Source organism: Sceloporus undulatus, chromosome 1 (assembly GCF_019175285.1).
Source record: "Sceloporus undulatus isolate JIND9_A2432 ecotype Alabama chromosome 1, SceUnd_v1.1, whole genome shotgun sequence".
NCBI lineage: Eukaryota > Metazoa > Chordata > Lepidosauria > Squamata > Phrynosomatidae > Sceloporus > Sceloporus undulatus.
Window position 1 is genome coordinate 31,576,502 of NC_056522.1, and position 25,236 is coordinate 31,601,737.

The 25,236-nt window shown below is 41.9% G+C and overlaps 1 protein-coding gene across 2 annotated transcripts; it reads left to right on the forward strand.

Moving 5' to 3' along the window:
• The first annotated feature begins 1,059 nt into the window (after positions 1-1,059).
• Positions 1,060-24,472, forward strand: KCNG3 (potassium voltage-gated channel modifier subfamily G member 3). Of its 2 annotated transcripts, none has more exons than XM_042445808.1 (2): positions 1,060-1,851; positions 23,566-24,472. In XM_042445808.1, the coding sequence occupies exons 1-2, from the start codon at positions 1,151-1,153 to the stop codon at positions 24,209-24,211; spliced, it is 1,347 nt and encodes a 448-aa protein (XP_042301742.1). In that variant the 5' UTR covers positions 1,060-1,150; the 3' UTR covers positions 24,212-24,472. The 2 variants fall into 2 exon arrangements, with proteins under 2 accessions (XP_042301742.1, XP_042301743.1); XM_042445809.1 differs by having other exon boundaries at positions 1,060-1,815.
• The last annotated feature ends 764 nt before the right edge of the window (positions 24,473-25,236 follow it).

Here is a 25,236-nt window from a genome sequence, read left to right on the forward strand (position 1 = left end):
CTTCCCTTCCCTTCCTCTCCTCACAACCGGAGCATCCGCGCTTCGGAGAGCCGAGCAGCCAGAGCCTCAGAGGCGCCCCCGAAACTTGGCCGGACTCCCCCCCGGCCTTTCCTGAGCCATGCTGCCCCTTCCTCCGGGGCTTCTCCACTCGACGGCGCTGGAGCTCCGGGAGCCTCGAGGCAGCAGGGCTCCCCAAGGAAGGCTCGCCTCTTGGGGAGCAGCAGCAGCCCGCCCTCGCCGCCTCCTCCTCCCTGACCCCGCCGCTGCCCGGCTTTTCTTCTTCCAGGGGTAGCCTCCCTTCCCTTCCCTTCCCTTCCCATCCCTTCTCAGGGCGGCAGGTTGGGGGGAGTGCCACTGCCCTGCAAAGGGGGACCACCGCTTGCTTGCCTTCCTTTCTTCCTTCTTTGCTCCGGAGAAGAAGCGAGAAGCCTCCATCCAGAGCATCACCGCCCTCTCAAAGGGGAACCCCTTCCACCCCCGAAGAAGCGCCGCCGCCGCCGCCTTCTCTCCAAGAGGAGCCACTTGAGCCCCTCTGAAGGAAAGCTCTGCCGGCGCCCTCCAAAAGGGAACCGCCGCCGTCTCCCCCCAAAGAGGGACCAGTCCAGCCCTCCAACGGGAAGCCGCGTCCTCCAAAGGGGGACTACACTCGCCCTCGAAGGGAGACCCACCACCCCACCGCCTGCCTGCCTGCCTGCCTGCCTGCCTTCTTTGCCCAGGAAGGGGCCAGCCCCAGACGGACAGACCACTTCGGGGGCCCCTTGAGCAGAAGCTGCCTCCCGCTCTCCCTCGCTCACGCCGCCGCCGCCGCCAAAAGCTGGGCCGCCCTTTTCTCCTCCGGGGCATCTATCTGTCTCTCCATCTCTCCTCGCTCCCTTCCCTCCAGGGCCGCAGGTCTAGCGAGGGGCAGCCCAGCCTCCGCCCCCCGAAGGGGAACCGCCGCCGCCGTCCTCCGAAGGGAAGCCTCCTTCCTCCGAAGGGGAGCCAGCCCCGCCTCCGAAGAGAAACAGCCCTCCTCTAAAGAGAATGAGCCCCGTCCTCCGAAGGGAAGCCGCGCTCCTCTGAAGGGGAGCCTCCCCCGCCGACCATCCTCCGAAGGAGCCCCCGCGCCGCCCTCCCCGGAGGAGGAGGAGGAGAAGCCCAGGGGCGAGCCATGCCCTTCCCGCCGGTGGTGGTGCTGAACGTGGGCGGGAGGCGCTACTCCTTGGCCCGGGAGCTGCTGAAGGACTTGCCGCTGCGCCGCCTGAGCCGCCTGCACGGCTGCCTGCTGGCCTCGGAGCCGGGCGACGAGCGGCAGGTGCTGGAGGTGTGCGACGACTACGACCGCGAGCGCAACGAGTACTTCTTCGACCGCCACTCGGAGGCCTTCGGCTTCCTGATGCTCTACGTGCGCTACGGGCACCTGCGCTTCCTGCCCCGCATGTGCGAGCTCTCCTTCTACCACGAGATGCTCTACTGGGGGCTGGAGGGCTCCCACCTGGACCACTGCTGCCAGCGCCGCCTCGACGACCGCATGTCCGACACCTACACCTTCTACTCGGCCGAGGAGGAGCTCCTCCAGGCCGAGGGCAGCACCGCCACCGCCAGCACCAGCAGCACCAGTTGCCACCAGCAGCAGCCCCAGCAGCAGCAGCCCCCGGAGAAGAAGTGGCTGGAGAGGATGCGGAGGACGTTCGAGGAGCCCACCTCCTCCTTGGCCGCCCAGGTGCTGGCCACCATCTCCATCCTCTTCGTGGTGGTCTCCATGGTGGTGCTGTGTGCCAGCACTATGCCCGAGTGGCGGGCGGCCGAGAACCGAAGCATGGAGGAGAACAGCAGGTACAACACAGCAGACTCACTCAGGGAGCCTTCAGGGTAGGAGGAAGCGATTAATACTTTCAACCCCCCTTTCTACACGTCCAGAGTGTCTGTCCAGTCTCAGTCTGTGTCCTCTTCCTCCTCTTCTTCCTCCTCCTCCACCGCCACCAATGCTCCCTCCATCGCTGTGGTTGCTCTCCTCACACCTTCTCCCCACATCCAAAGATATTTAACCCTGCTAGTCTGTAGAAGCAGCATGTTCAGAGCTTGGAGGCTGCGTCCACACTGGAGAAATAACCCAATTTGGCACCACTTTAACTCTTTCTGGCTCAAGGCTATGGAATTCTGAGAGTTGGAGTTTGTTGTGGGCCCAGAGCGGAGCAGAGCTCCACTCTGGGCCCACAACAAACTCCAACTCCCAGAATTCCATAGCCTTGAGCCAGGGAAGCTGAAGCAGTGCCAAACCAGATTATTTCTCCAGTGTGGATGCAGCATCAGGGCCCAAACAGAGAGGCCAAAATAAAGTGCTTTGGGACACTTTGGAGGTATGCTGTTTAAATGACACACACATCTGAAGAGGCCTTAGGACTGGAGCATGGCTTTGGCATGGCTTCCAGCCTCTTAGGACACATGCATCATTTAAACATCATACCTCCAAAGTGACTCAAAGCAGCATTATTTTGGCCTATCTGTTCAGGCTCTAAACACACTGCACAAATAATCCAGTCTGAGACTGCTCTAACTGCCCTGGCTCAATGCTAGGGAATTCTGGGAATTGTGAGACATTTTGCCTTCTCTGTCAGAGAGCTCAGGGGCCACAACAAATGACAGTTCCCAGGATTCCCTAGCACTGAGCCAAGGCAGTCAAGGCAGTCTTGCACTGTTTTTGACGTGTGTTTTGTTCGTAACTGAAAGAAAAACGTTGGCAGCATGAGCTTTACTAGACTTGTCTACTTCCTCAGGTGGATTTGGTCGTTCCCCACATTTTAGACACATCACCAGCTCCAAAGTATCCTTTGCTGAAAGAAGGGAGGGAGGCAGTGAGGAAAAGGAAGGCTAGGGGGTTGCTCAGAAAATCAGGTTCTTCTCTTAAGAAACATCCACAACAAAGAAGGGGAAAGTGTTCTCTAATTTCTACATAGCGAGCTTACAGGTATTATTTTAAAGAAACAACAGCAACTTTTTTTTCTATGCCAGTCATAGGTGCTGACTTTGGAGGAGGAGAGAGCAGCATGTTGAGATAAAAAACGGTGTGTCTTGTTCTTGGGTGCCTTCAAGTCATCCCTGACTTATGGGGACCCTAAGGCAAGCCTATCACAGGGTTTTCTTGCCAAGGTGTGTCCTGAGAGGGGTTTTTTTTTGCCTGTGCCTCCCTCTAAGGCTGAGAGTGTGTGACTTGCCTAAAGTTACCCAGTGGGTTTCCGTGGCTGAGCAGGGATTCAAATCCTGGTCTCCAGAGTTTTAGTCCAGCACTCAAACCACTACACCACACTGCTATACACACACTACACACATCAAGCTTCCTAGAGTCCAAAGTAACTCAAAGCCTGGGATATTCCCCCTCCTTTCTCGGTGCACCATTGCAAACCCCAGTAATCCCACACACACTTCCATGAGAAAGTCTTATTTGAACTCACTGGGGCTCAATACAGACTAGATCTAAATAGGATTGTTCTCTAAGATACTGGACATATCTTTTAGGAAATGTGTTTAAATATGTAGTTTAAGCCAATCCACAAATCAAGGTTTTATGGACTTGAGCAGCGGCTTCTCTGAACCAAGAAGCAGCCCTTTGGTGTTTGAAGGGTACCCTAGCGCTTGATACCAGGCTGCTAAGGATCAAACTTCCTAGAGCCCAAAGCCTGGGATATTCCCCCTTTCTCAGTCCACCATTGCAAGCCCCAGTAATCCCAGGCACACTTTCCTGAAAGTAAAACGTATTTGAACTTAATGTGGCTTGATTCAGCCTAGATCTGAACAGGATTGCACTGTAAGATAACTGGACATATCTTCACTTTTGGATGGAAATCTTTAAAGCATGCAGAAGCTTTGAGGGTTGAGGTAAAATCTCTCTAAGCCTGAGAAATGGGTTTAAAAATGTAGTTTAAGCCAATACATGAACAAAGGCTTTATGGACCTAAGCAGTAGCTTCTCTGAACCAAGCAGCAGCCTTTTGGTAATGCAAGAATATCTTACTGCTTTCCCCACCAATTTTTCTCCTTCTGCTGGCTCCCCAAAGGGCTAGATAAGCATCTTTTAGGATACTTTAGTTTAATTGCTTTCATACAATGTTCTCAGAGCCTTTTGTTCCTTCAGGTCAAGGATACCAAGGGATGGCCCAGGTATTTTGTGGCCTGGGGCAGAGATCAAGATGGCACAAACATAGATATTATTTGTATAACAGCAAACTGGCAGTTCAATCTAACTATCTTCTGAAGACAGCAGATCTGTTTAGGGAGTACAGGACAGGACATGTCTAACATTTGTGATAGGTCAACAAGAAGGGATGAGCAAAGGATTCTGGGGGAAATAAGTATAGGGCTGCCATAGTGACCTCCCAGCATTTAGCACCTGAGCAAGATGCCCAACTCTACCTAATGTTAGGGATGGTCCTGGATAAATCTCAGATGGTTATGGGGATAATTGTCATATCTAACAAGATTTTCTTCTGCCATGGGCAGCTGTATGGGTGAGCTAAGTCTTTTCCAGACTGCATGGTCAGTTCATAGGAGGCATTGCTGAGACCCAATATATGAAGTATATATGCATGCTGGTTCAGAGTATATCCCCAAATTCTTTGCAAATGTAGGTAGAGTTATGTGTCAGACTTGTGGAAGGCAGGAAAAAGGAATTATTAGCAGGTACATGGCTGCTGGAAGACTTGTATGAAGGGGGGGGGGGGGAAATTAAAAGCAGTAGTTGAGATTTTAGACATAAACTCTCCAACCTGGAAGCCCAGAAGAGTTGCCAAGAGCCCAGTGTTGAAGTTATCCATGTTGGATAACTGGGTTTGTGAGCTGCTGTTTTCATTACCAGCAGTGCCCTAGTGTTATGATACGTCAAGCATTCCAAAACATTGTGAAAAATTTAAATGGAGGGCATCAGATAGAAGTTTTCCCATGCCAAGCCCCAAACATTGTTTCCTGCACAATAGTGGTCTACAACTGAATGAATAATGAAGTCTTTTAAAAACCTGGGTTTATTCAGTTGGAACCCAGACATTCATACTGTACCTTCCAGTGTCTTCTTGCAAATGTAGTCTTCTCCTTGGTCTGCACTTTGGTCTGGAGTCCTGGTGATGAAATCAGTCAGGAGAGTGGGGTAGAAAACAAGTAAAGAAAGAATGGGCAGGAAAGAATATGGCTGCCTCATTGCCCACTGCATTTAAGGGCACATTGTAGATTTCAGGATTGGAGCATGTCAACGTAGCTTTAAACTCTCTAATTCTGATATAGTTGGGAGATCTCTCTCTACACCAGGGGTAGGCAACCTGCGGCCCGCGGGCCGGATGCGGCCCGGTGAGACCTTGGGACCAGCCCCAGCCCGGTCCTGCCGCCGATTGCCGCCGGGGCCTTTGGGGGGCAATTGTCTATAGAAGCCTCAGAAACATGCATTTATATTAACATTTTTTTAAAAATCAGCAAATTTTTTTGCGTGTCCTCCATTTTTTAAAAAAAAGTGTCTTCCATTTGAACATTTTGTCCTACATTTGTCTTGGTTTATTTATATATTTAATTTAAAAAAAATTCTTTAATTATTTATTTTTTGGCTTCGGCCCCCCAGTTGTCTGAGGGACAGCAACCCGGCCCCCGGCTCAAAAAGGTTGCCTACCCCTGCTCTACACCAAGCTATTTATTAAGCCAGACTTCTCTCACCTGATACTCTCCAGATGTCTGGACTGCAACTACTACAGGGTTAGCCAGCATGGCTAATGGTGCGGGATGATGTGAATTGTCACCCAATATATTTGGAAGTATCGGTCTCGGAAAGACTGTCATAGGCGGACCCAGTAGTTTTGAATTAGGATGCTGTTTTTGTCCCATGGAACAAGAAATATCAAGTGATATGCTATCTTTTCTAAGACCAACTTCTGCATTTTTAGGAGTGATGCAGAATATTTCATTTTCAAGTAAATGCAATCCATTGGACATTTGATTACCACTCACAGTAAACATTGGTATTGTTTTAAATATTTGTGTGTCCCCAGCTAGAGAGGAAGGGAATTCCAGATTTTGCTTGTTTCAAATTGCTGCCTATTGTTCTACAAAACCACTTCTATACAGGATATAGGTTATATCCTTTGAGACCCAGTGTGGTGTAGTGGTTTGAGTGTTGGACTACTCTGGAGAGCAAAGTCTGAATTCGCACTTGGTCATGGAAACCCACTGGCTGACCTTGGGCAAGTCACACTCGCTCAGCCTCAGAGGAAGACACTGGCAAACCCCCTCTGAACAAGCCTTAAGAAAACCCGTGATAGGATTGCCTTAGGATCACTCTGGCTTAAGAAAGTATGCACATACACACTAAAGTCTCTCTTACTTTTTAAATTTTGATCTTGCAGCTCCTCAGCATGGCTTTTGTCATTATTGAGGTCTAATTTTCAAAATAGATGGGCCCTATTGGATGCCGTCATTACGCGCGAGGGGCGGCGCTTCCTGATGCGCCTTGCCCCTCGCACGTGACGGGGATGTAAAAATGGTGGTGCCCTATACACATGGGTGCCATCATTTTGACGTGATGGACGCCTAGCGTCTGCACGTCTCGGCACCTTCATGACGCTGCAGAAAGAAGCTGCTTTTTGCGGCTTTTTGTTGCGCAAGGGAGCTGCATGGTTTGTCCACTGCGGCTCCCTTGCGCAACAAACGAGGGCAGTGGGAGACCGCCCTTTTGGGCAGTCTGTATCCCACCAAAGAGACATGGGTTTGCTTCCACAGATATACACTGCTGTCTCTGAAGTGTTGGGGGCTCTTTGCCAAATTTCCAGTTTCTCTGGCCAATTTCCAAATTTCTTTTGCCAAGTTATCAGTTTCCCTTGTTTCAACCTTCCCTGCAGTTGGAGACTTTATAATAGAACTACTGTGCTTCATTTTGAATAATTCACCCACATCTACAAACCTGCTTTAATTATAAAATTGTGAAGTTAGTTACAGAGGACATTTTCTGGACTAGTGTTGTACCACAGTAATGTTTCAACAGCCATTTTTTCATGTGATGAAGAAATAAAAAGGCGAACACCTATTTTTGATATGCCCACAAAACCATATTTTTATGGAAGTTTTCACAATCTAACTTGGTTACTGTCTACTGGACATTGTTCAGAAAAGGAATGAAATATTTAAGTACTCCATCTCTTTCTTGGAATCTCTAGTTTTTAACTTCAAGCAATAGATTCAATGAGTAGTCTTGCTTATCTAGGAGGATTACTGAAATTTTTCTACAGTAAAACAGTTGTTAAACAAGGTCTGTTTCAAATTAAGGAACATCTGACATCCTCAGCTGAGGCAGTATCATTTGTGTCTAATATCAGCAAACACATCCTAGTTATGCAAACACACACGTGCTGCTCTAAACATTTGTTTATAGTTTTGTGCTATATATTTGGCAGGGGAAAAGCCATTGTTAAAAATCCTAATAGGAAATGGAAAATATATTTTAAATAATTTATGCATTTGGTTTTAGGCAAAACAATGTTAAAAATGGACAGGGAATATATGGTCCTCCAGATTTTACTGGAGTAGAACTGGTAGCAGTGCTGTCCAGCATAGCAAGTGCTGAAGAATCACGGGAGTTATAGTTTTACTACTTCTGGCAGCCACAAGGTTTTTTTTTAGCCCTGGTTTGAACCATTTCCAGCTAGCTTAAAAATACAAGCAAAGTATTAGAATGAAATATGATGATAATATACTGTACAGACAAATTTATCATGAATGGTAGGAGAGAACAAGTTATTCTTTTCCCTCGGTCCTTTTGCATGGGTAGGATCTTAGAGTTTTTTTTTCTTTTAGCTTTCATTATTGAGTCCAGTAGTCTTGGCACATCACACCTGTGAAAACTATTTTTGATAGACCTCCTGGGATCCAGTGTGATTATTATACAGGTTGAATGTCCCATATCTGAAATGTTTGGGACGAGAAGTATTTTGGATTTCAGATTTTTTCAGATTTTGATATATTTGCATATACATAATGAGATATCTTAGAGATGGGACCCAAGTCTAAATTTGAAATTCATGTATGTTTTGTATGTACCTTATGCACATAGCTTGAATTTAATTTTATACATAACATTTTAAAAATAATTTTGTGTATGAAACAAATTATGTGTATACTCAACCAAGAGAAATCAAATGTGTTACTGTCTCAGCCACCATGTGGACAGTTTTGGAGTATTTCAGATATTGGCATTTTGAATAAAAGATACTCAACCTTTACTGACTTGGGGAAAGTAGTTTTAATGTTTAGGACTTTTGGCCAGTGGACATCAATGGAAAATTCAACACTTAAGGGCAATTTAATGTTATGATCAAATGTGGTAAATGTTAAAATGTAGTGTATATCCATTTTTACTAGTGTACAATACAGGTAGGTGGCCTTTTAATAGAATGTCTTCACCACATACTGCAGAGATCCACATTTCCTATGTGTGCCTACAGTATACATACTGTGAAGAATTTTTTTCTCACAGTGGGCCTTTTCACACTACACAATTATACCACTGTGATTCTGCTTTAACTGTCATGATTCTATCCTATGAGATCTGGGATAAGTAGTTTGATGAGGCGTTATAACTCTCTGGCCAATAATTCTAAGCTGTTGTTGTTTGACTTCAAATTGTGTATGACTTATGAAAACGCTAAGGCCAATCCATCATAGGGTTTTCTGAGGCTGAGAGTGTGTGACTTGACTAAGGTCACCCATTGGGTTTCCGTGGCCAAGTGGGGATCCAAACCCTTGTCCCTATAGTCATAGTCCAATGCTCAAACCTCTAAATACTCCCTCCCAAACTGCAAATCCCATAATTCTTTGGGAAGGAACCATGACAGTAAAAGTAGAATCACACTGCTATAAGTGTGTAGTATGAAAAGGACCTAGAATTATAACGTGAATGTGGGGCATTTAAACAAACTTCTGCCAATGCAAGAAATCTAATGCTGCAACATATTCTGATGAATGATGATCCATTTATATCAGAGATGATGTAATACCATAGATAACAGGATAGAATTGGGGGATTTCTTTTGTAACATGCAAAATGGCTGTTAACTTAATACAATACAATTACAAATCTTTCCATGAAAAGAGTTGGTTCAAAAACAAAACAAAACAAAAATTTGTTTTAGGACTGTATCTTTGCTTTGCTGTCACATAAAGTCTAATGATGGCAGATTGTCAAGCATGAAAGGAATTCTGGGCATATTTTTGTAATCTTTTGTTCTTCTGTTCAGACATAATTTTCCTATACTGATAGTTGTTTGTTCTTTACTTGATAAGTGCCAAGATCACTCAGAGGAAATCACAAACAACTCTGCTTGTATGAATAAGGTTCCTTCTGTTCATACAAATCTGCAGAATTCATTTACAAGGTGTTAATGATCTGTTCACAACTCAGCAAAGCTAATTGTTAACGTAACTCAGTTCTAACACAGGACATGTCTGCACTGCCAGTTTCTTTTAGACACTTCCTAAAAGACATAATGAAGCCCAATGATAATAACTTAAGGACTATTAAAAGGCCACCTACTTGTAATTAAGTCTTAGTTTCCTAAGGCCTTTGTAAAGGAAACAATAATATTCAAATATCAAAAATGTCAAAGCCAAGCCTGTTAGGGTCTAGTTTTAAAGGAGCAGAATAGCAGAGATGTGCGTTTGTCTGACTATGCTTTCCTAAAAACTGAGACTGGCTCCAAAAACAACAAACACGTAGTTTGTAGTTTAAAACAAAAATGTACTAATTGCTTTAATCTATATTTACATAAAAGCTATATCCTAATCTAGCTAGTAAGTAGTTCAGGTAAAAGGAATTATTTATCTCACCATCTTTCAAAGAAAGTTAAGTGATGAAGATGGAAAACCAACAGCTTAGCTGAAAATATTTTGGAGAGAATGTCAGTTAGTCACAAAGGGGGAGTGACCTAAGTCACATGGTTAGTTTGAATGAGAGAGAGAGAGAGAGAGGAGAATCTGCATGCAGGAATTCTCTATCTATCTAAGGAGTTGGAAAGAGAATGTAAAAATCTTTCAACACTTTCAACATGCTCATTTCTCCCCCATGAAACTTGGTACTGGTCCAGCTTTAGCATATTATTTGTGGATGTCTAGTGAGTCCTGCTAGGGTTGTGCATCCCTTTCAGAAACAGGTTTATTCACAAAAGGGCTATACAGGTGGGTGGCATGCCTTTTTGCCTTTGATTGGTGCTGCAGCAACTGCTTGTAGTGGCACGATCTGGCCCCTGGAGGGAGCAGAAAGAAGCTGCGAAAAGCGGCTTCTTCTTGTTTCCTGGAAGGGGCATTATAGGTGCATCGGCATGCCTTGATGATACCTGTTTGGTGCTGCTCCATTTAGGCGCTGCATCGGAGGTGCGTCATCATGGCACACACCATTTAGAAAGGTGCATGCCAAAATGATGCCTGGGTGTCATCATTAGGGCTTGGAGTGTGCGGATGCTCAGCCCTCACCCAGCTCACAGGCCAGCAGTGCCAGTCCGTATAGTCCCCAAGTTCAAATGTGACTAGACAGTCAGCACAAACCTATGCAGATTTCCCTTGGTGGAACAAGGGAGAAATGCATTATTGTTAATCTTTTTATGAATTTAAATTCTTTGGAATATCACATTTTTTAGAGCATTCAAATATTTGAACAATTTGATGTGGGAAGATGTAACCCCAGCCTCCAATTAGTGCATCTTTTCCTCTTGTAAGAGCTGTGTGGAATATGTCACTGGTCCCTAGTGGCTAACCATTGTGATATCACTGTGCCCATATAGTATGTCATCATATAGCATTTTTTTCACATTTAAAAGGTTGTCTTTTAAATGTTTTTAATGTTGCCTTTTTAAAATGTATAATCATTGTATTGCTCTAGAGCAGGGGTAGGCAACCTTTTTGAGCCGGGGGCCGGGTTGCTGTCCCTCAGACAACTGGGGGTCCGAAGCCAAAAAATAAATAATTAAATATTTTTTTAAAAAATAATTAAATAAATAAACCAGGACAAATGTAGGACAACATTTTCAAATGGAGGATACTTTTTTAAAAAAAGGACACGCAAAAAAAAAATTGCTGATTTTTAAAAAAATGTTAATACAAATGCATGTTTCGGAGGCTTCTATAGACAATTGCCCCCCTTGCCTGCCGCTTGCCCCCCCCTGCCCACCTCCTCCTGCCAAAGGCCCTTTGCCCTCGCGCGAGAGGCCACAGGCTCCGGCGGCAGGACCGGGCGGGGGCCGGTCCCAAGGCCTTGCTGGGCCGCATCTGGCCCGCGGGCCGCAGGTTGCCTACCTCTGCTCTAGAGGCTTGTTTGATTGCTTTAGAGGCTCTCCCGTAATACCATCATTATGGTAAAAAGAGAAACCACAAGGATGGCCTTCCAGTATGTGGAACTTTGTGAAATCTTAGTATTATTAAGTTCTTTTAGAACTGTTCACTTCTCACTGGCAAACTAAAACATACAGTGTGACTTTTAAAGAAGATGCTAAATAGCTGGGTGCCTGTCTTGCTGAACAAAACAAGACTCTACCAGATAGTGTTGATTGGATAGTGCGATTTCATAGGCATTTACCCAGGTACTTCTCATGCTCCCTTCCTTTTTCCCTGCATCATCCTAGATCACAAAGGCATCCAACCCCTCCCAGTAACTTTGGCAGACCTACCTCAGGCAAATATGGTGAAAGGAAAGAGTTCTGTAATAGTCTCCTTTCTTTAGTGAACTGCATTGTTTATTATTATTATTATTATTATTATTATTATTATTATTATTATTATTATTATCCTTTATTTATGAAGCATGTACATTTACACAGCACTGTACATACAATCTTTTTAATTAGACGGTTCCCTGCCCTCGGGCTTACAATCTAAAAAGAGATGACACAAAAGGAGAAGGGAGTGGTGGAGGGAAAGGGTAAGAGCAGTTCCTCTCTACCTCCAAGGCCTGGACCAAGGCAGATGGACTGGAGGGAGGGCTTGGCTTCATAATGGATGGTTAATCTTCTTCCAGGGAAAATACATACTCTCAAGTAGGATAATACATATACAGTACATAGCAATACAGGAAATGGTTCGATAAACAGGCACCAAAAGAACATCAAATAGTAAGCGACAATTATGCAATGCCTGGGAAGGCTTCTCTGAACAGAATGGTTTTCAACTCCGTTTTGAAGCTGGTTAAAGAAGTGATGGCTCTTTAAGTCATTTCATTGCCTTCTCAGAGGCACAGTCCAGAGAGTCTTCATCCCCATTCCTGCCAGTGTTAATGAAGAGCTGCAGAGGCTCTATTGGGAATTTTCCCCTTTATGAGACTCAGTTGCTGACTAATATCCATGTCAGGATTGAAGTGTGATCATAGCAGAGTTCTTCCCATTATCCTAATTTTCTTCCCAGATAACAAGGGGTTAAATGTGGCAGGGGGTTACATTTGAGACTCAGCAGTCATAGAGGTGACAAAATAGCAGTTGCCCAATAAGATGAGCAGTTGAAACTTTGAGTTGCTCCTGAGCAGAGGCTATAAAAAGCTTGAAGCACTACAAGTCACTGTCTCTCTAAAGAGACACAGCCCATCAGTTCTGCAGCCTCCAAGGGTGAAGGTGAGATTAAAAACATTTTGGCTTCCACATTCATGTGGGAATGTCAGTGGTACTCATGTGAAGGCAGAGATGGGCAAAGTGGAGTTGGAAGGGACCCCCTGCATGCAGAAATGCAACACTAAAGCACTTCTAGGAGATGGTCATCCAATCTCTTAAAAGATCTCTGAAGGAAGAGACTCTACCATGCTCATGAACAGGCTATTCCACTGTTGAGCTCATACAGTCAAAAAATTCTTCCTAATGTTTAGGTGGAATCTCTGTTTGTAATGTGGTTCATGTTCTAGTCTCTGGAGCCGTAGATATAAAAATGCTCCTGCCTAACACCTTGGAGGACTACTGGCAGTCTAAACTGGCCCAAATGGATGAATAAGCTGACTTACTGAAAGGAAGCTTCCTTAGGTTCCCAGTGCAATAAAAATGTGGAATTCTAATTAAAACCTACTATAGTTATTGGCCATGTTCTATTGCCTTTGTGCAGAGACCTGTCATTAATATATGTTCATAAGCCCAAAGTCCTGTCTTGTAAATGAATATAAATAGCCTAGCTTTGACACTTAGCTTGCTTTCCCTTAGCCAGAAACAAGCCATGTGTATTCTTTTGCTTTCTTATTGCCTGGACCAATTCGCTCTCTCTCTCTCTTTTAGTTTTGATAAAAATGCCATAGCCTAGCACTGCAGGTCAAAGGTCCCAGGTTCAGGGCTAACACCAGCATTTATAAACTGAAGGTAGAAGGTCTGGGTATGCCTCAAGACAATAAGGAACCACAGACAATAAGGAAAAATTAATATGTTCATAGTTTATGGGCAGTGCATAAAAATGTATCAACCAGGTCTAATTTGAGAGATTGGGGATGATTAAAATTATGTTGACAGGAATTATTAAATTTTATTATAAGGAAGGCTTATAGAGTTGCATTGTCATTTATTTTGGGTAATATACTTGCTTTCAGACAATTACAAGTGGTTGTCCAGCAATTTGAAGAGCGTGATCTATGTAGCTTTACTTGCATTGGTATAGTTTCACTAACTTTATTAGTGGAGTACTTCATATTGAATAATCTAGGTTTGTTCCTTTAGTTTGTGGGTTTAAGAGTTAACATAGTTTAATGAGGAAAAATAAAATTGGTCTAAGATAAATAAAATTACATTTAGTCATCCATATCCACATGGATTCTTTATCCATAGATTCAAGCATCCATAGCTTGAAAATACTTAATATATATATAAATTCTAAAAAGCAAACCTTGATGTTGCCATTTCATATAAGAGGCACCATTTTACTATGTCATTGTATTTAATGGGACTTGACCATCCACAGATTTTGGTATCCATGGGGGATACTAAGGACCCACTGTACAATATTATGTTAATGTTTTTATTTTTGTTCAAAACAAGTGGTGGAGTGCAGATTGACTTCAGAGCTGCAGACTTCTTTTGTACACTGACTGTAAACATATTGATTAGAAAAACTTTCTACCTAGTGCAGTGATTTCCCCTCTTCCAATAATTATTTCCAAATACTTGAGAGATTTATTTATGGAGTCCAGAAATAAATACCAGGTAAAATTTAGTGCTTATTTTCTTTCTCCTTCACCCATAAATGTACACTGTATAAACAAAACATCATCATTAAGGAAAAGCAGATAATGCAATAACCATTGCTGGTACAGTATTGCTTGATGGAGATAATTTGCTTAAATTTTCATAAGAAGAAAATTTCCACTTGTACTATTCTCTTACTTGATAGTATAATTAGAAACAACCTCTGGACTGAAAGCTGAATAACAAACTCCAAAAACTATGGAAGGAGCCAGAAATAAGCCATGTGTATATGGTCCACACATGTGTAAATCCAGAGAAGAAGAAAGGCAGAAGAAACCATTTATTTCTTTATTTATATTCTTTATTTATTTCATTTTTATGCTGCCTTTGTCCTAGAGTGGAACTCAAAGCACCTCACAACAAGAATCAGCTAAAGCCTAATAGTAAAGTTTTAAACACAACTAAAAATCATTGCAATAAAATAACAGCTTATGAACAGTATAAAATAATTTAAAAATATGCAAAAGTTAAAAATAAAGCATACCTGCCTTTATAAGATTGCTACCTACAAGCATTAAAAGCTTGACTGGACAAAAAGATCTTGGCCTGCCTGTAAAAGAAGGGCAGGGAGGGCAGTATAGCCTCCTGTAGGAGGGAATTCCAGAGGATGGGAGCAGGCACTGAGAGGACTTTTTCCTATGTATTTACCAAATGAGCCTGTGATGACCAAGTGAGCCTGGAGAGACCAAGAGAAAGCTCCCCTAGGGAGATACAATCTTTCTGATAGTCTGGACCTGAGCCATATGAGTGGTCTGTCAGCTAAGACAGTGCTTCCCAAGCTATTTGCTGGAGACCAGCAGTCCCGCCATCCACCCACATGCCAGGGACCAATACCATATTTGTACCCACTTGATACAATTGTTTAACTTCCTTTCTCTCTTGGAATCTCACCAGGGGGACTGGCACCAGGGGTACTAGCTCACAGACAATCCATGGACCACCACTTTGAGTAGTACTTGGCTAAAGTATATGCTATGCTGAATGAGTATCATGTAGGTGAACTCCAGTGTTTGTTTGTTTTATTCAAATTGGAAAATAAACACACAAACAGACTTGATCTGCACTGGGGCTACCACAAACACGCAAATAGACTTGATTTGTACTGGAGACACCATGGACGAGGCATCACTAAGACTTCCTGTGCTCCACTGCTCCATTCAGGTCTTGCAGGCTCAGGGCCTTGGCCTTTTTGATTGGGCTTAACCATCTGGCATGTGCTTTTCCTCTTTTTCTACTGCCCTCTACCTTTCCTGGTATTATTGGGTTTTTTTTTTTTTTTTTTTTTTAAAAAAGCTTGTTGAAGAGGGGAGGGTTGCCCTTTCTTTTTAAGCTCCTGCATGGAAAAACGGTAATTTGGCAGTAGAAAAAATGGCTGGGTGGCAGGGAGAGATTACCAGTCTGGATGGCCTAAATGCACTTACTTTAGAGGAATAAAGAGAAGAAAGCACCACGCCTACTTGGCACAGTGTAGTTTAGTCCTGTGCCATGCTGAGAGAGTAGCTTTGATTTTCTACTATTTTAGGGGCCATCAGACTTTTCAGAAATCTGGTGCCTGATACCACAATGTTCTGCCCCATTGGTAAATTAATTATTATTTTTTTCAAACAAGGGGCTGCACTCCTTTTTTATGTATTTCTGTGGCAGAGAAAGGGGAAAAGGCAGGGAGAAAGAGAGAGAGAGAGAGAGAAGCTGCATCTACACTGTAGAATCAATGCAGTTTAACACAACTTTAGCTGTCAAACTCAATACTATGGAATCATGGGATTTGTAATTTTGTGAGATGTTCTCTGTCAGAAAGCTCTGGCGCTACAACAAACTACAGATTCCAGGATTTTACAAAATGGAGCCATGACAGTGTCAAACTGCATATATTTTGCTGTATGGCAGCAGCCAGTGTTTCAAAGTACAGAAAGTACAGAGTACTTTAAAAATAATATGCAAGAGTTATAGTTTGAAAGCTCCAAAAGATAGATAACTTTTCATCTCAGTTACAGTTTTGAAGAAATGTATCTTTACTTTCCAGTTTCTCAAAAGTAACTAAATTTGTTACTTTGTGTTTCATTTTCTAAAATAAACATTTTATTTCATATTAAATGGTACTGCAACTTAAATGTGGTCTAGGGTATACCTGAAGTATAGATTTTAAAAAGATTAAAATGCTGTGTTTCAGCATTTCCTTGCAAGAAGCCGTGATTGAGATGAGATTGCCAAGTTTATAAGTGCTGCCTTAAAGACCATCTTAGAGATGCTGTATTAACAATGGAGGCCTTTCACAACATGGAGATGGATTGTATCTCCTGCTAATTGCTTCAGGGTTAGTGCAATTAAAGTTGGCAAACTTGTCCGTAAATTGTACTGTCATCATTTCACCCCCCATAAAACTGATACTTTATAATAGCACAGATACGCCCTTTGGAAAATAGGATGGCTGGCCATTACTCTGAAAGCTATATGGAAAATAATGCATACAGTGTTTCTCCTCTTCCCTTCCTGCCCTCTGTTAGCCAAGATGCCAGGGTCCCACAGGGCACCCACAATCAATATTTAATAGGAGGAATTGTATTAGCTCACTTAAAGCTGCTAGGAGGGCTTTGAGCAACTAAACGCAGGGATTGAGCCTGTGTATACTGGTTCCGAGAAAACAAACTCCAGAATACAAGGTCCAAATGCAGTTTTATTTATTACAGAAAAATGAAAATTGACTTTTATACAAACAAACAAACACGCAAACACACACACACACACACACATGCAAGAACTAAGATATAAAAGGTGGTAGCAGATCATGATTTTCAGGACTGCAGAGAGTGATACTGTACCTGATTCCAGAAGCAAAAGCTCCAGTTGGGAGGTTCTGTAAGATGACGGTGGCTCAGCACACTACCTGTGGATCTGGGTTGGCCAGTCATTGCTGAGGAGTCACGTGAGATACAGACAGTCTGTCTGACCTCAAAACAAGACCAAATTGGTAGTGCCTGAGCAGGTATATTTATAGGACAAAACATATCCTGGGGCAGTTTTGTGATTACAGTGAAGTTCCCATGAGGGAAGAATGGAACTGGCAGTCTGTAAAAGGCTGGACAATCACCATGAATGTCCCTGAACAAAGGGATCTCACCCCCAGAAGGAGGTAATCTTAGGCTACTGTTCATATGTAGGCACAAGGTCTATCACTCTCCATCACTCCTATCAATGCAGGGATTATGTAAATTCTGAATTTAGTTGATCTATCCTGGCTTTCCCTATGTTGAGCCCACAGGATCTCCAAATATTGTCCTGGAAGTCCTTATATAGCATGGTTAGTTTCCTGTACTGGAGGTGCTCTCATAGCCACATGCATACAACGACCCATTAATATCAGACACACACACACACACACACACACACATAAAGAGGGGGTGTGGAGGGAGGCTGGACTTTGGAGTAACACCACTCCCCAAACAGACTGAACTTCTCCTTTGTTTTTGTTGTTGCTGTTGTGTGGCTTCAAGTGATTTCTGACTTATGGCAACCCCAAGGTGACCCTATCATTGGGCTTTCTTGTTCAAAGAGGGAGTGTTGCCCTTGTCTTCCTCTGATTTGAAAACTTACATGCACATATGTGCGCGCACACACACAATCCTATAATGCCAATAAAAGAGTCTCATGCGTGCTTCTGGATACTTTTTCTCTGGGCTGTATATTGGCAGCTCATTGCCATCAAGAACATACTGTCCCATCTAACTCTAAACTCCATATTCTGAAGCTGTGATTTTTATGTTTTGCAGAACCACCACTTATTGAGCATACAGCCATTTGGTTCTTAAAATGCATTAAAGCCCAAGTAACTACTTCTGTAAACATTATCGATCATTAAGAGTATTTACTTTTATTGCCTATTACAGAACTGATCTCTGTAAAAGTTTAGCTGATAGCATAGTGTTCTTAAGAGCACCAGTAAATATGTCAGAAAGTGGTAGAACATTAGCACAGCCAAATGTACGTGTGCGTTTTTAACTGTTCTAGGCTAGCAGCCAGTTTGGCAAGTCCTAGCCTATAGCACTTTAAAAAAAATACATTCTACACCCCTTTAAATAGAGCCCTGTGGGTGGATAATGAAAACTATAGGCATACTTTTAAACATATGGGTATGACGAGTCTTCTGCAATGCATATATTTCAGAATCCTCCTATATACAAATTACAGATATGAGAAATTTATCCCTTCATTTCCATTGTGTACAATTCAAAAAGAATTTAACCATGCCAGTGTGGTCCAGGCTTTTTGCTCTGCTTTAATTACACTCCAGACAATCCAGATGAACTGAAACAATGAAAATGTCTGTTGCAGCCGCACCACTGCTCCCCAAACATTTGCCTTTTGGCATATATGTGCTATGGCATTTGTCTGCATCCCTTTAAAACACTGTAGAGATAGTGTGAGTGGGGTGAGGCTCTGTGGGAGGAAAAGGGAGAGGCCCCAGCTTTTAAAATAAAATAAAATAAAAATAAATGTTTTAAAATTTTAATTGTTTAATTTTTTTTAAAATAACTTTTTTATTCTTTTAATTTTTTAAAAAAAATCATATTGAATTTTCACTTTAATCACATGAAACTATGTACATGTAAATGACTTCAGACTGTGTATATGATATTGTAATTTAAGGGTATACTTTTAATGTTACTAATTTTTTATGTCACAACTATTACCATTACATTCAGTGATATGTGGGAATTATGATTTGTAAGTAACATTATTACAAAACAAATTACTAAGGATTCTGTATGGTGTGGTGTGAGAGGAGGTCAGTGGGTGTGTGGGTGTGTGACACAATGAGTTAGCATACTGGGTGATGCCAACCCTAGTGATGCCACTGACTGTTTGTATAAACTGTGGATCGCAAACCCAACTCCAGCCTGTGGTTTCAAAGAAAACCTTGTCTTGCGCATCCAGTAATCTCTAGCCTTTCTTGCCTAACATCAGGGCCTTTAATGTAGATTTCAAAGTATAGGAAGGGTCATATGGAAAAGCTGGTCAATTTACTTTTAAACAGCTGGGGAAAATGCCTATCACTGACTTCACTGGGATTTTGCCTGGGTAACAGCTGTAGATATTGGGAGCAGGGAATACTGATGGTTTCTAACTGCTGTTTGATGTGGAAACAAAAGCATCCTCTTGTACAAACTGATGTTGACAAGTTTAATCACATGCTGTCTTGTCTCCTGTGTTTTTTTCCTTCATGTTTCTTGTCTTGTATACTATGTTTTATTCAGACATTTAGTGGATGACGAGGCCAAGCCTTTGGTTTTTCTATATTTAGTGTTCAAATAAATTTGCTGAAGACTTTTAGAGAATGTTGGAGGGTGAAATATGCAATTTGCAACTTAAAGTTGCTTTGGTGGTGAATGTAATTACTTTAAGTACAATAAACTATCTTTATTAGTAACTCTTAAAAAATTCTGAAGCAGTCTAAACCAGTCTGTATGTAAAATAGGTTATTATGTTTGGGTCTTATCATTCAGAGCAAAATTTAAGCGAAATGATTGCTTTATAGTAAGGGAAGGAAGCTGCCAGAGCAGGAAATTTTGAAACAAGCTCCAAAGAATTGTATTAAAATAACTTTCATTAAAAGAATGATAAATATCCTAAATTAGAGAGGTTTATAGAGAAGGAAGAAATCAGCATTCCACTTGAGTGCCATGAATACAAATGAAAATTGAATGGCCACATGTGTTGTAATATCTAGTTGCTGATTAAAACCTGGCACTTGAGAAATATCACAGATTTTCATAATTTGCTCATAACCTCTGTCCCTACAGCAGTACTGAAGTCCAGTTTCCCCCCACTGTTACTTGGATTGCAATGAAATTAAAGAGACTCACAGAGCTAGGTGTCTACTCAGATGTAAATCCTACTGATGTCCTATTTACTTCCAGATATGTGTGTGAGAATAAAAGTTGCAGTCTTAAAGAACAGTCTTATGCAATGCTGTTGCACAGACATATATCAGATTCTTCTTTATAACTCTGAAACTGTAATTTTGTTGTGGATATGGACAGTTCTATCAGCCTTAAAATACCTCCTTCTCCAATATTCATTGCTACACATAGCAGCACCTGTATCATAATTTAGAGTCTTTTCATATATATGTATATATATATATATATATTAAAAACTCACATAATTTATCATCCTACTTGTTCAACTTATATACAGAAAACATCATATGCAAAGCAGGTTTAGACTTTGAGAAAAGAGGAGTAAAGATCAGAAGAAGAAATGTCACAGTTTAAGAGATGGAGGTGGTGCCATACTACTAATAGAAAACAACGATGGCATGGAACAATTACTAAAGAAAGTCAAAGAGCTAAAGCTGCCTTAATGTTGAACATTAAGAAGAGGAAAATAATGACCTCTGAAAATTTGCATGAATTCAGTCTAGATTATGAAGTAATTGAAATATTTAAGGAGTTCTCACACCTTGGATCAATTACTGATCAGAACAGAGACTGCAGTCAAGAAATCAGAAGACTAGGAATGGGAAAAGGCAGCTATGAAAGAACTAGACAACATCCTTAAGTGCAAAGAAATATAACTGAACACTAAATTTAGGATTGTCCAAGCTGTTATATTTCTTATCATCATTGATAGATGTGATAGCTGGTGGAGAAGACTGACAGAAGGAAAATCAACTCATTTGAGATGTGGTGCTGGACGAGAGTGCTAAGGCTGGCCAAAAAGGCAATTGGGCCCTGGAAGCCAAGATGACAAAATCTCCCTGCCACCCAATCATTTTTTTTCCACTGCAAAGTTATCCTTTTCCATGCATGAGCTAAAAAAGAAAGGGGGGGGGACCCTCCAGTTTAAGCTTTTATATATATATATATATATATATATATATATATATATATATATATGGAAGGATTTTTTTAAAAAGGGCTGTAGGGGCAAGGGAGTTTTAAGCCTCACATGTGGATCAAATATTGATCAGAATGGTGACTGTAGTCAAGAAATTAGAAGACGAGGGCTGGGAAAGGCAGCTATGAAAGAACTGGACAAGATTTTAAAGCATAAAGATAAAATGTTGAACACTAAAGTGAGGATGGTCCAAGCCATCATGTTCCCCATCACCATGTACAGATCTGAGAGCTGAGAAGGAAAATAAATGTATCTGAATTGTGTTGCTGGAGAAGAGCGTTGATGATACTGTGGATGGCCAAAAAAACCAAGTAAATGGGTCCTAGAACAGATCAAGCCAAAACTCTCCTTGGAAGCCAGGATGATAAAATTGAGGCTATCACACTTTGGATACATCATGAGAAGACATGACTCACTAGAAAAGACACTAGTGCTAGGAAAGGTGGAGGGTAGTAGAAAGAGAGGTAGATCACAAATTAGATGGGTAGATTGTATTAAGGAAGCCATTACCCTTATCTTGCAGGACCTTAACAGAGCAGTTGAGGTCCATGGGACTTGAAGGTGTTTTACAGGGTCACCATGAGTTGTGGTTGACTTGAGGGTAGTTAACAAAAGAACAAATTCTAGTTTTTTGTGGGTTTTTCAGGCTATGTGGCCATGTTCCAGAAAAGTTTCTTCCTGACGTTTCGCCAGCATCTGTGGCTGGCATCTTCAGAGAATGAATTCTAGTCTACTTTTATTTAAGCTATTATTCATAATGGGTTACTAACTATTGTTCAAGTTCTTCATGCTTCCATTGCTTTGTGTGTCCAGAGCTGTATTGTGCAGGCTCAAATGTCCTAATACCCATTGGATGGCTTTTGATCCACAGCTGTTTTCAGTGCCCTGGTACTGTGAGAGGCAGCTTCAACACGACTGTGAACTGTGTACAAAGTACAAAAGTAGTTTGCACTCAATTAACTCAGCAGGAGGGTGGGGAGAGAGGAAAGAAGGGGATTCATTTTTGTCCTTTGTAGTAGGCTCAGGCAAAAGCAAACTGCTGCAGCCTCTTCTAGCACGTGTGTTCTTCTTCATTATAATTTGCTATTTTGATCTCACTCTGGTGTTGCTTGGATACATGTGTCCCAGATTTTATCTTTCAAATATTCCAGGGTATGGTAGCATCTCTGCCTATAGATTTAGAGCAAAGAATGTTCTTTCTAGTTTTGCAGAGAATTCTAATAGAACTAGGGAGGCCACTCACCCACCCTTTTGTCAGTGCTGTGCATCACAAATGTAGGAGCACTTGATATATTTTCCCAGTGATTCATTTGAGTCATCTTGAGAGCAGGGATTCTGGAATCCTTCATCAAAAAGAAAAGAAAAGAGAGGTGAGATTGCAAAAGAGAATGAAGCATTCCTGGCTAAACTACACAAAATATAGCTAGTAGTTAGATCTTCCTGCCACCTTGCACTTTTCTTGTTTTGTTTTGTTTTTGTCTTTGCCACATGTTGTAGGTATAGATATGTACTTTTAGCTGGGGTTGGATAATATAGTTTTTGTAGGATAAGTGATCATGTTTTGAACAAGTTCTTTGCATTTATTATTCACATTGCAATGATGATGGAAAGTCTTGCATTCTGTTCCATAGTTTTTAGCCTTGTTTGAGCAGAGTTCTCGGTTTGACTCAGAACAATCAAGGCTATTTTAAGGATTGCATTTCAAGAACTTTTCTGTCACCTGATAATAAGTTTCTCTGGTGCTCTGATTTAAGGATGTAGTAACATGGCGTTCTGTCCTGTTCTGTTCAGTGATTTCACTCACCTTGGAGGAATGCTTGGGTGTTTTACAGCTCCTGGTAATTATTCATCTGCGAAAGAGTTTTTAAAAGGCTTGGATGAAGAGTCTCAATGGAGAATAAAACTGCTATATAATATTATCTAAATGCAGAACCACTGGAGCTACTTCTACAAGTGACCACATAAACAGAAATACAGATACTTGTTAAAACATGCAGTTCTACTTTGCAGTTGAACATTATCTACTGATGTCCAATAGCTTTGGTACCATTTAACTTGAGGCAAGGAATAGGAAAGCTTACCTATTAGTCCTAGTTTTCTTAGATTTTAGTGGGAGATTTCTACCAAATCTAAGATGTTAAAATAAATGCAAACAAATAAGCCATAATTTACTAAGAGAAAATTCCTTCCCCTAAATGACCCTACATTAAAAAAAATGAGGACTGAGTGAAACTTAATCAAGTAAGTGGTTTATATAGCAGGTTCTAATCCACTAGCATTTGGCTATAAGTCACTGGAAAACCTATCTATAAACCAGATCCAGAAAACTCTGTAGTTGGCATGCTTGTCTACTAAAAGTCTGAGTCTGTTTCATTGTAGTGATGTCCAGTTTTTTTAAAAACACATTTTAACAAAAATAGCACAAATGAATGTTTTCTCAGGAACTGAATTACTCTGCTTGTTTCTTTTGACAGGATAATTGAAGCAATCTGCATAGGCTGGTTCACTGCAGAGTGTATTGTGAGGTTCATCGTTTCCAAAGACAAGTGTAAGTTTGTCAAGAGGCCCCTGAACATCATTGACTTATTGGCAATAACTCCTTACTACATCTCTGTACTGATGACAGTTTTTACAGGGGAGAATTCAGAGCTCCAGAGGGCTGGAGTCACCTTGAGAGTCCTGCGAATGATGAGGATTTTTTGGGTGATTAAACTTGCTCGTCATTTCATTGGCCTTCAGACACTTGGCCTGACTTTAAAGCGATGCTATAGGGAGATGGTGATGCTGCTTGTCTTTGTTTGCGTTGCTATGGCAATCTTCAGTGCACTTGCCCAGCTCCTTGAACATGGGTTGAATATAGGGAAACCCAATGAAGGTTATGCCAGCATCCCTGCTGCCTGCTGGTGGGTTATCATCTCAATGACTACTGTTGGATACGGAGACGTATGCCCTGTTACAATACCTGGAAGGATTCTTGGAGGGATTTGTGTGGTCAGTGGGATTGTTCTGCTGGCTCTGCCAATTACTTTCATCTACCACAGCTTTGTGCAATGTTACCATGAACTCAAGTTCCGGTCTGCTAGGTACAGTAGGAGCATCTCTGCTGAATTCTTAAATTAACAAATAGCACAATTGCATTTTACAGTAGCCCTTAATATAGTGATTGATAAATTGAGGGTCGAGTGGGGAGATGCCTTTTGTCTTCTCTACCTTTGCCCTCTCTAGCTCAGGCATGGCCACTTGCTCCTTGCTCCATACTAGCTGAGCATGACCAGGGTGAAAGCAAGGATAAAAGTCGTAATTTCCTTGGTCTCATCAAGCATGAGAGTCTGCAATTTCTTGAAAATTGCAGGTGGTATGCACTGTTTAAAGTGAAGCACATGATTACTTTTTTAAAAAATCCTTTATTTTTAAAAATATTAATTTTTTTTTTCTTGTAGTGCACCTGGATTGGACCCAAGAAGCTTAGTTAAACTAAAAGGTGTATCCACTGAAATCAAGAGCATGTGATTGCTAAGGTTAAACAGTAGCCCCAGTGATTTAATTGAGTGGGCAACTGTGGAAGGCTAGTGGACTGCATTAGCCCCTAGGAGACCTTGGAGGGCCATACCTGCACCCACAAAATAAAATAAAATAAAAATGTTTTTGCTCTGAAACACATCTATGTTTGCTCTCAAATACCTCTCTGGGAGCATTTTGAAAATGCTTTGGTTTTCAAAAAAGCCTTTCCTAGACCTAAATTGGCTGAGGGGGGGGGGGGCAATGGAGTATAAATGCACCCCATGCCTCCTCAAGGTATTTCATCAGTGAAATCAGTGAACAAAGAAACATGTGTGCAACCCATATTCAATTATTACTTTTCCATGTTTCACATGGAAGGTGTTTGGCTTTATCTGTTTCCCAGCTGGAAAAACTAACTGCTGTCTTCCTCTTCAGATCAGACCACCCTGCTACTTTTCATCACAAAATGTATGTATGTTGGGTGGGGTGGGGTGGGTCCATGGACCAGTGGAAACTTTCCAAGAAAGAAAGAAACAGCTATAGCCAATAGGTACAAACATGGCACCAGTCCCAGGCACATTAGGAGAAAGAAAATTATTGATTCCCCATATCAGATAGCATATGAAACCCCAATATAAGGGACT

Excerpts from the sequence above, each read along its gene's own strand:
- KCNG3 (XM_042445808.1), top strand. The coding sequence starts at position 1,151 with ATGCCCTTCCCGCCGGTGGTGGTGCTGAACGTGGGCGGGAGGCGCTAC. Across the intron at positions 1,852-23,565 it reads TCACTCAGGGAGCCTTCAGG|GATAATTGAAGCAATCTGCA; the intron begins GTAGGAGGAAGC and ends TTCTTTTGACAG.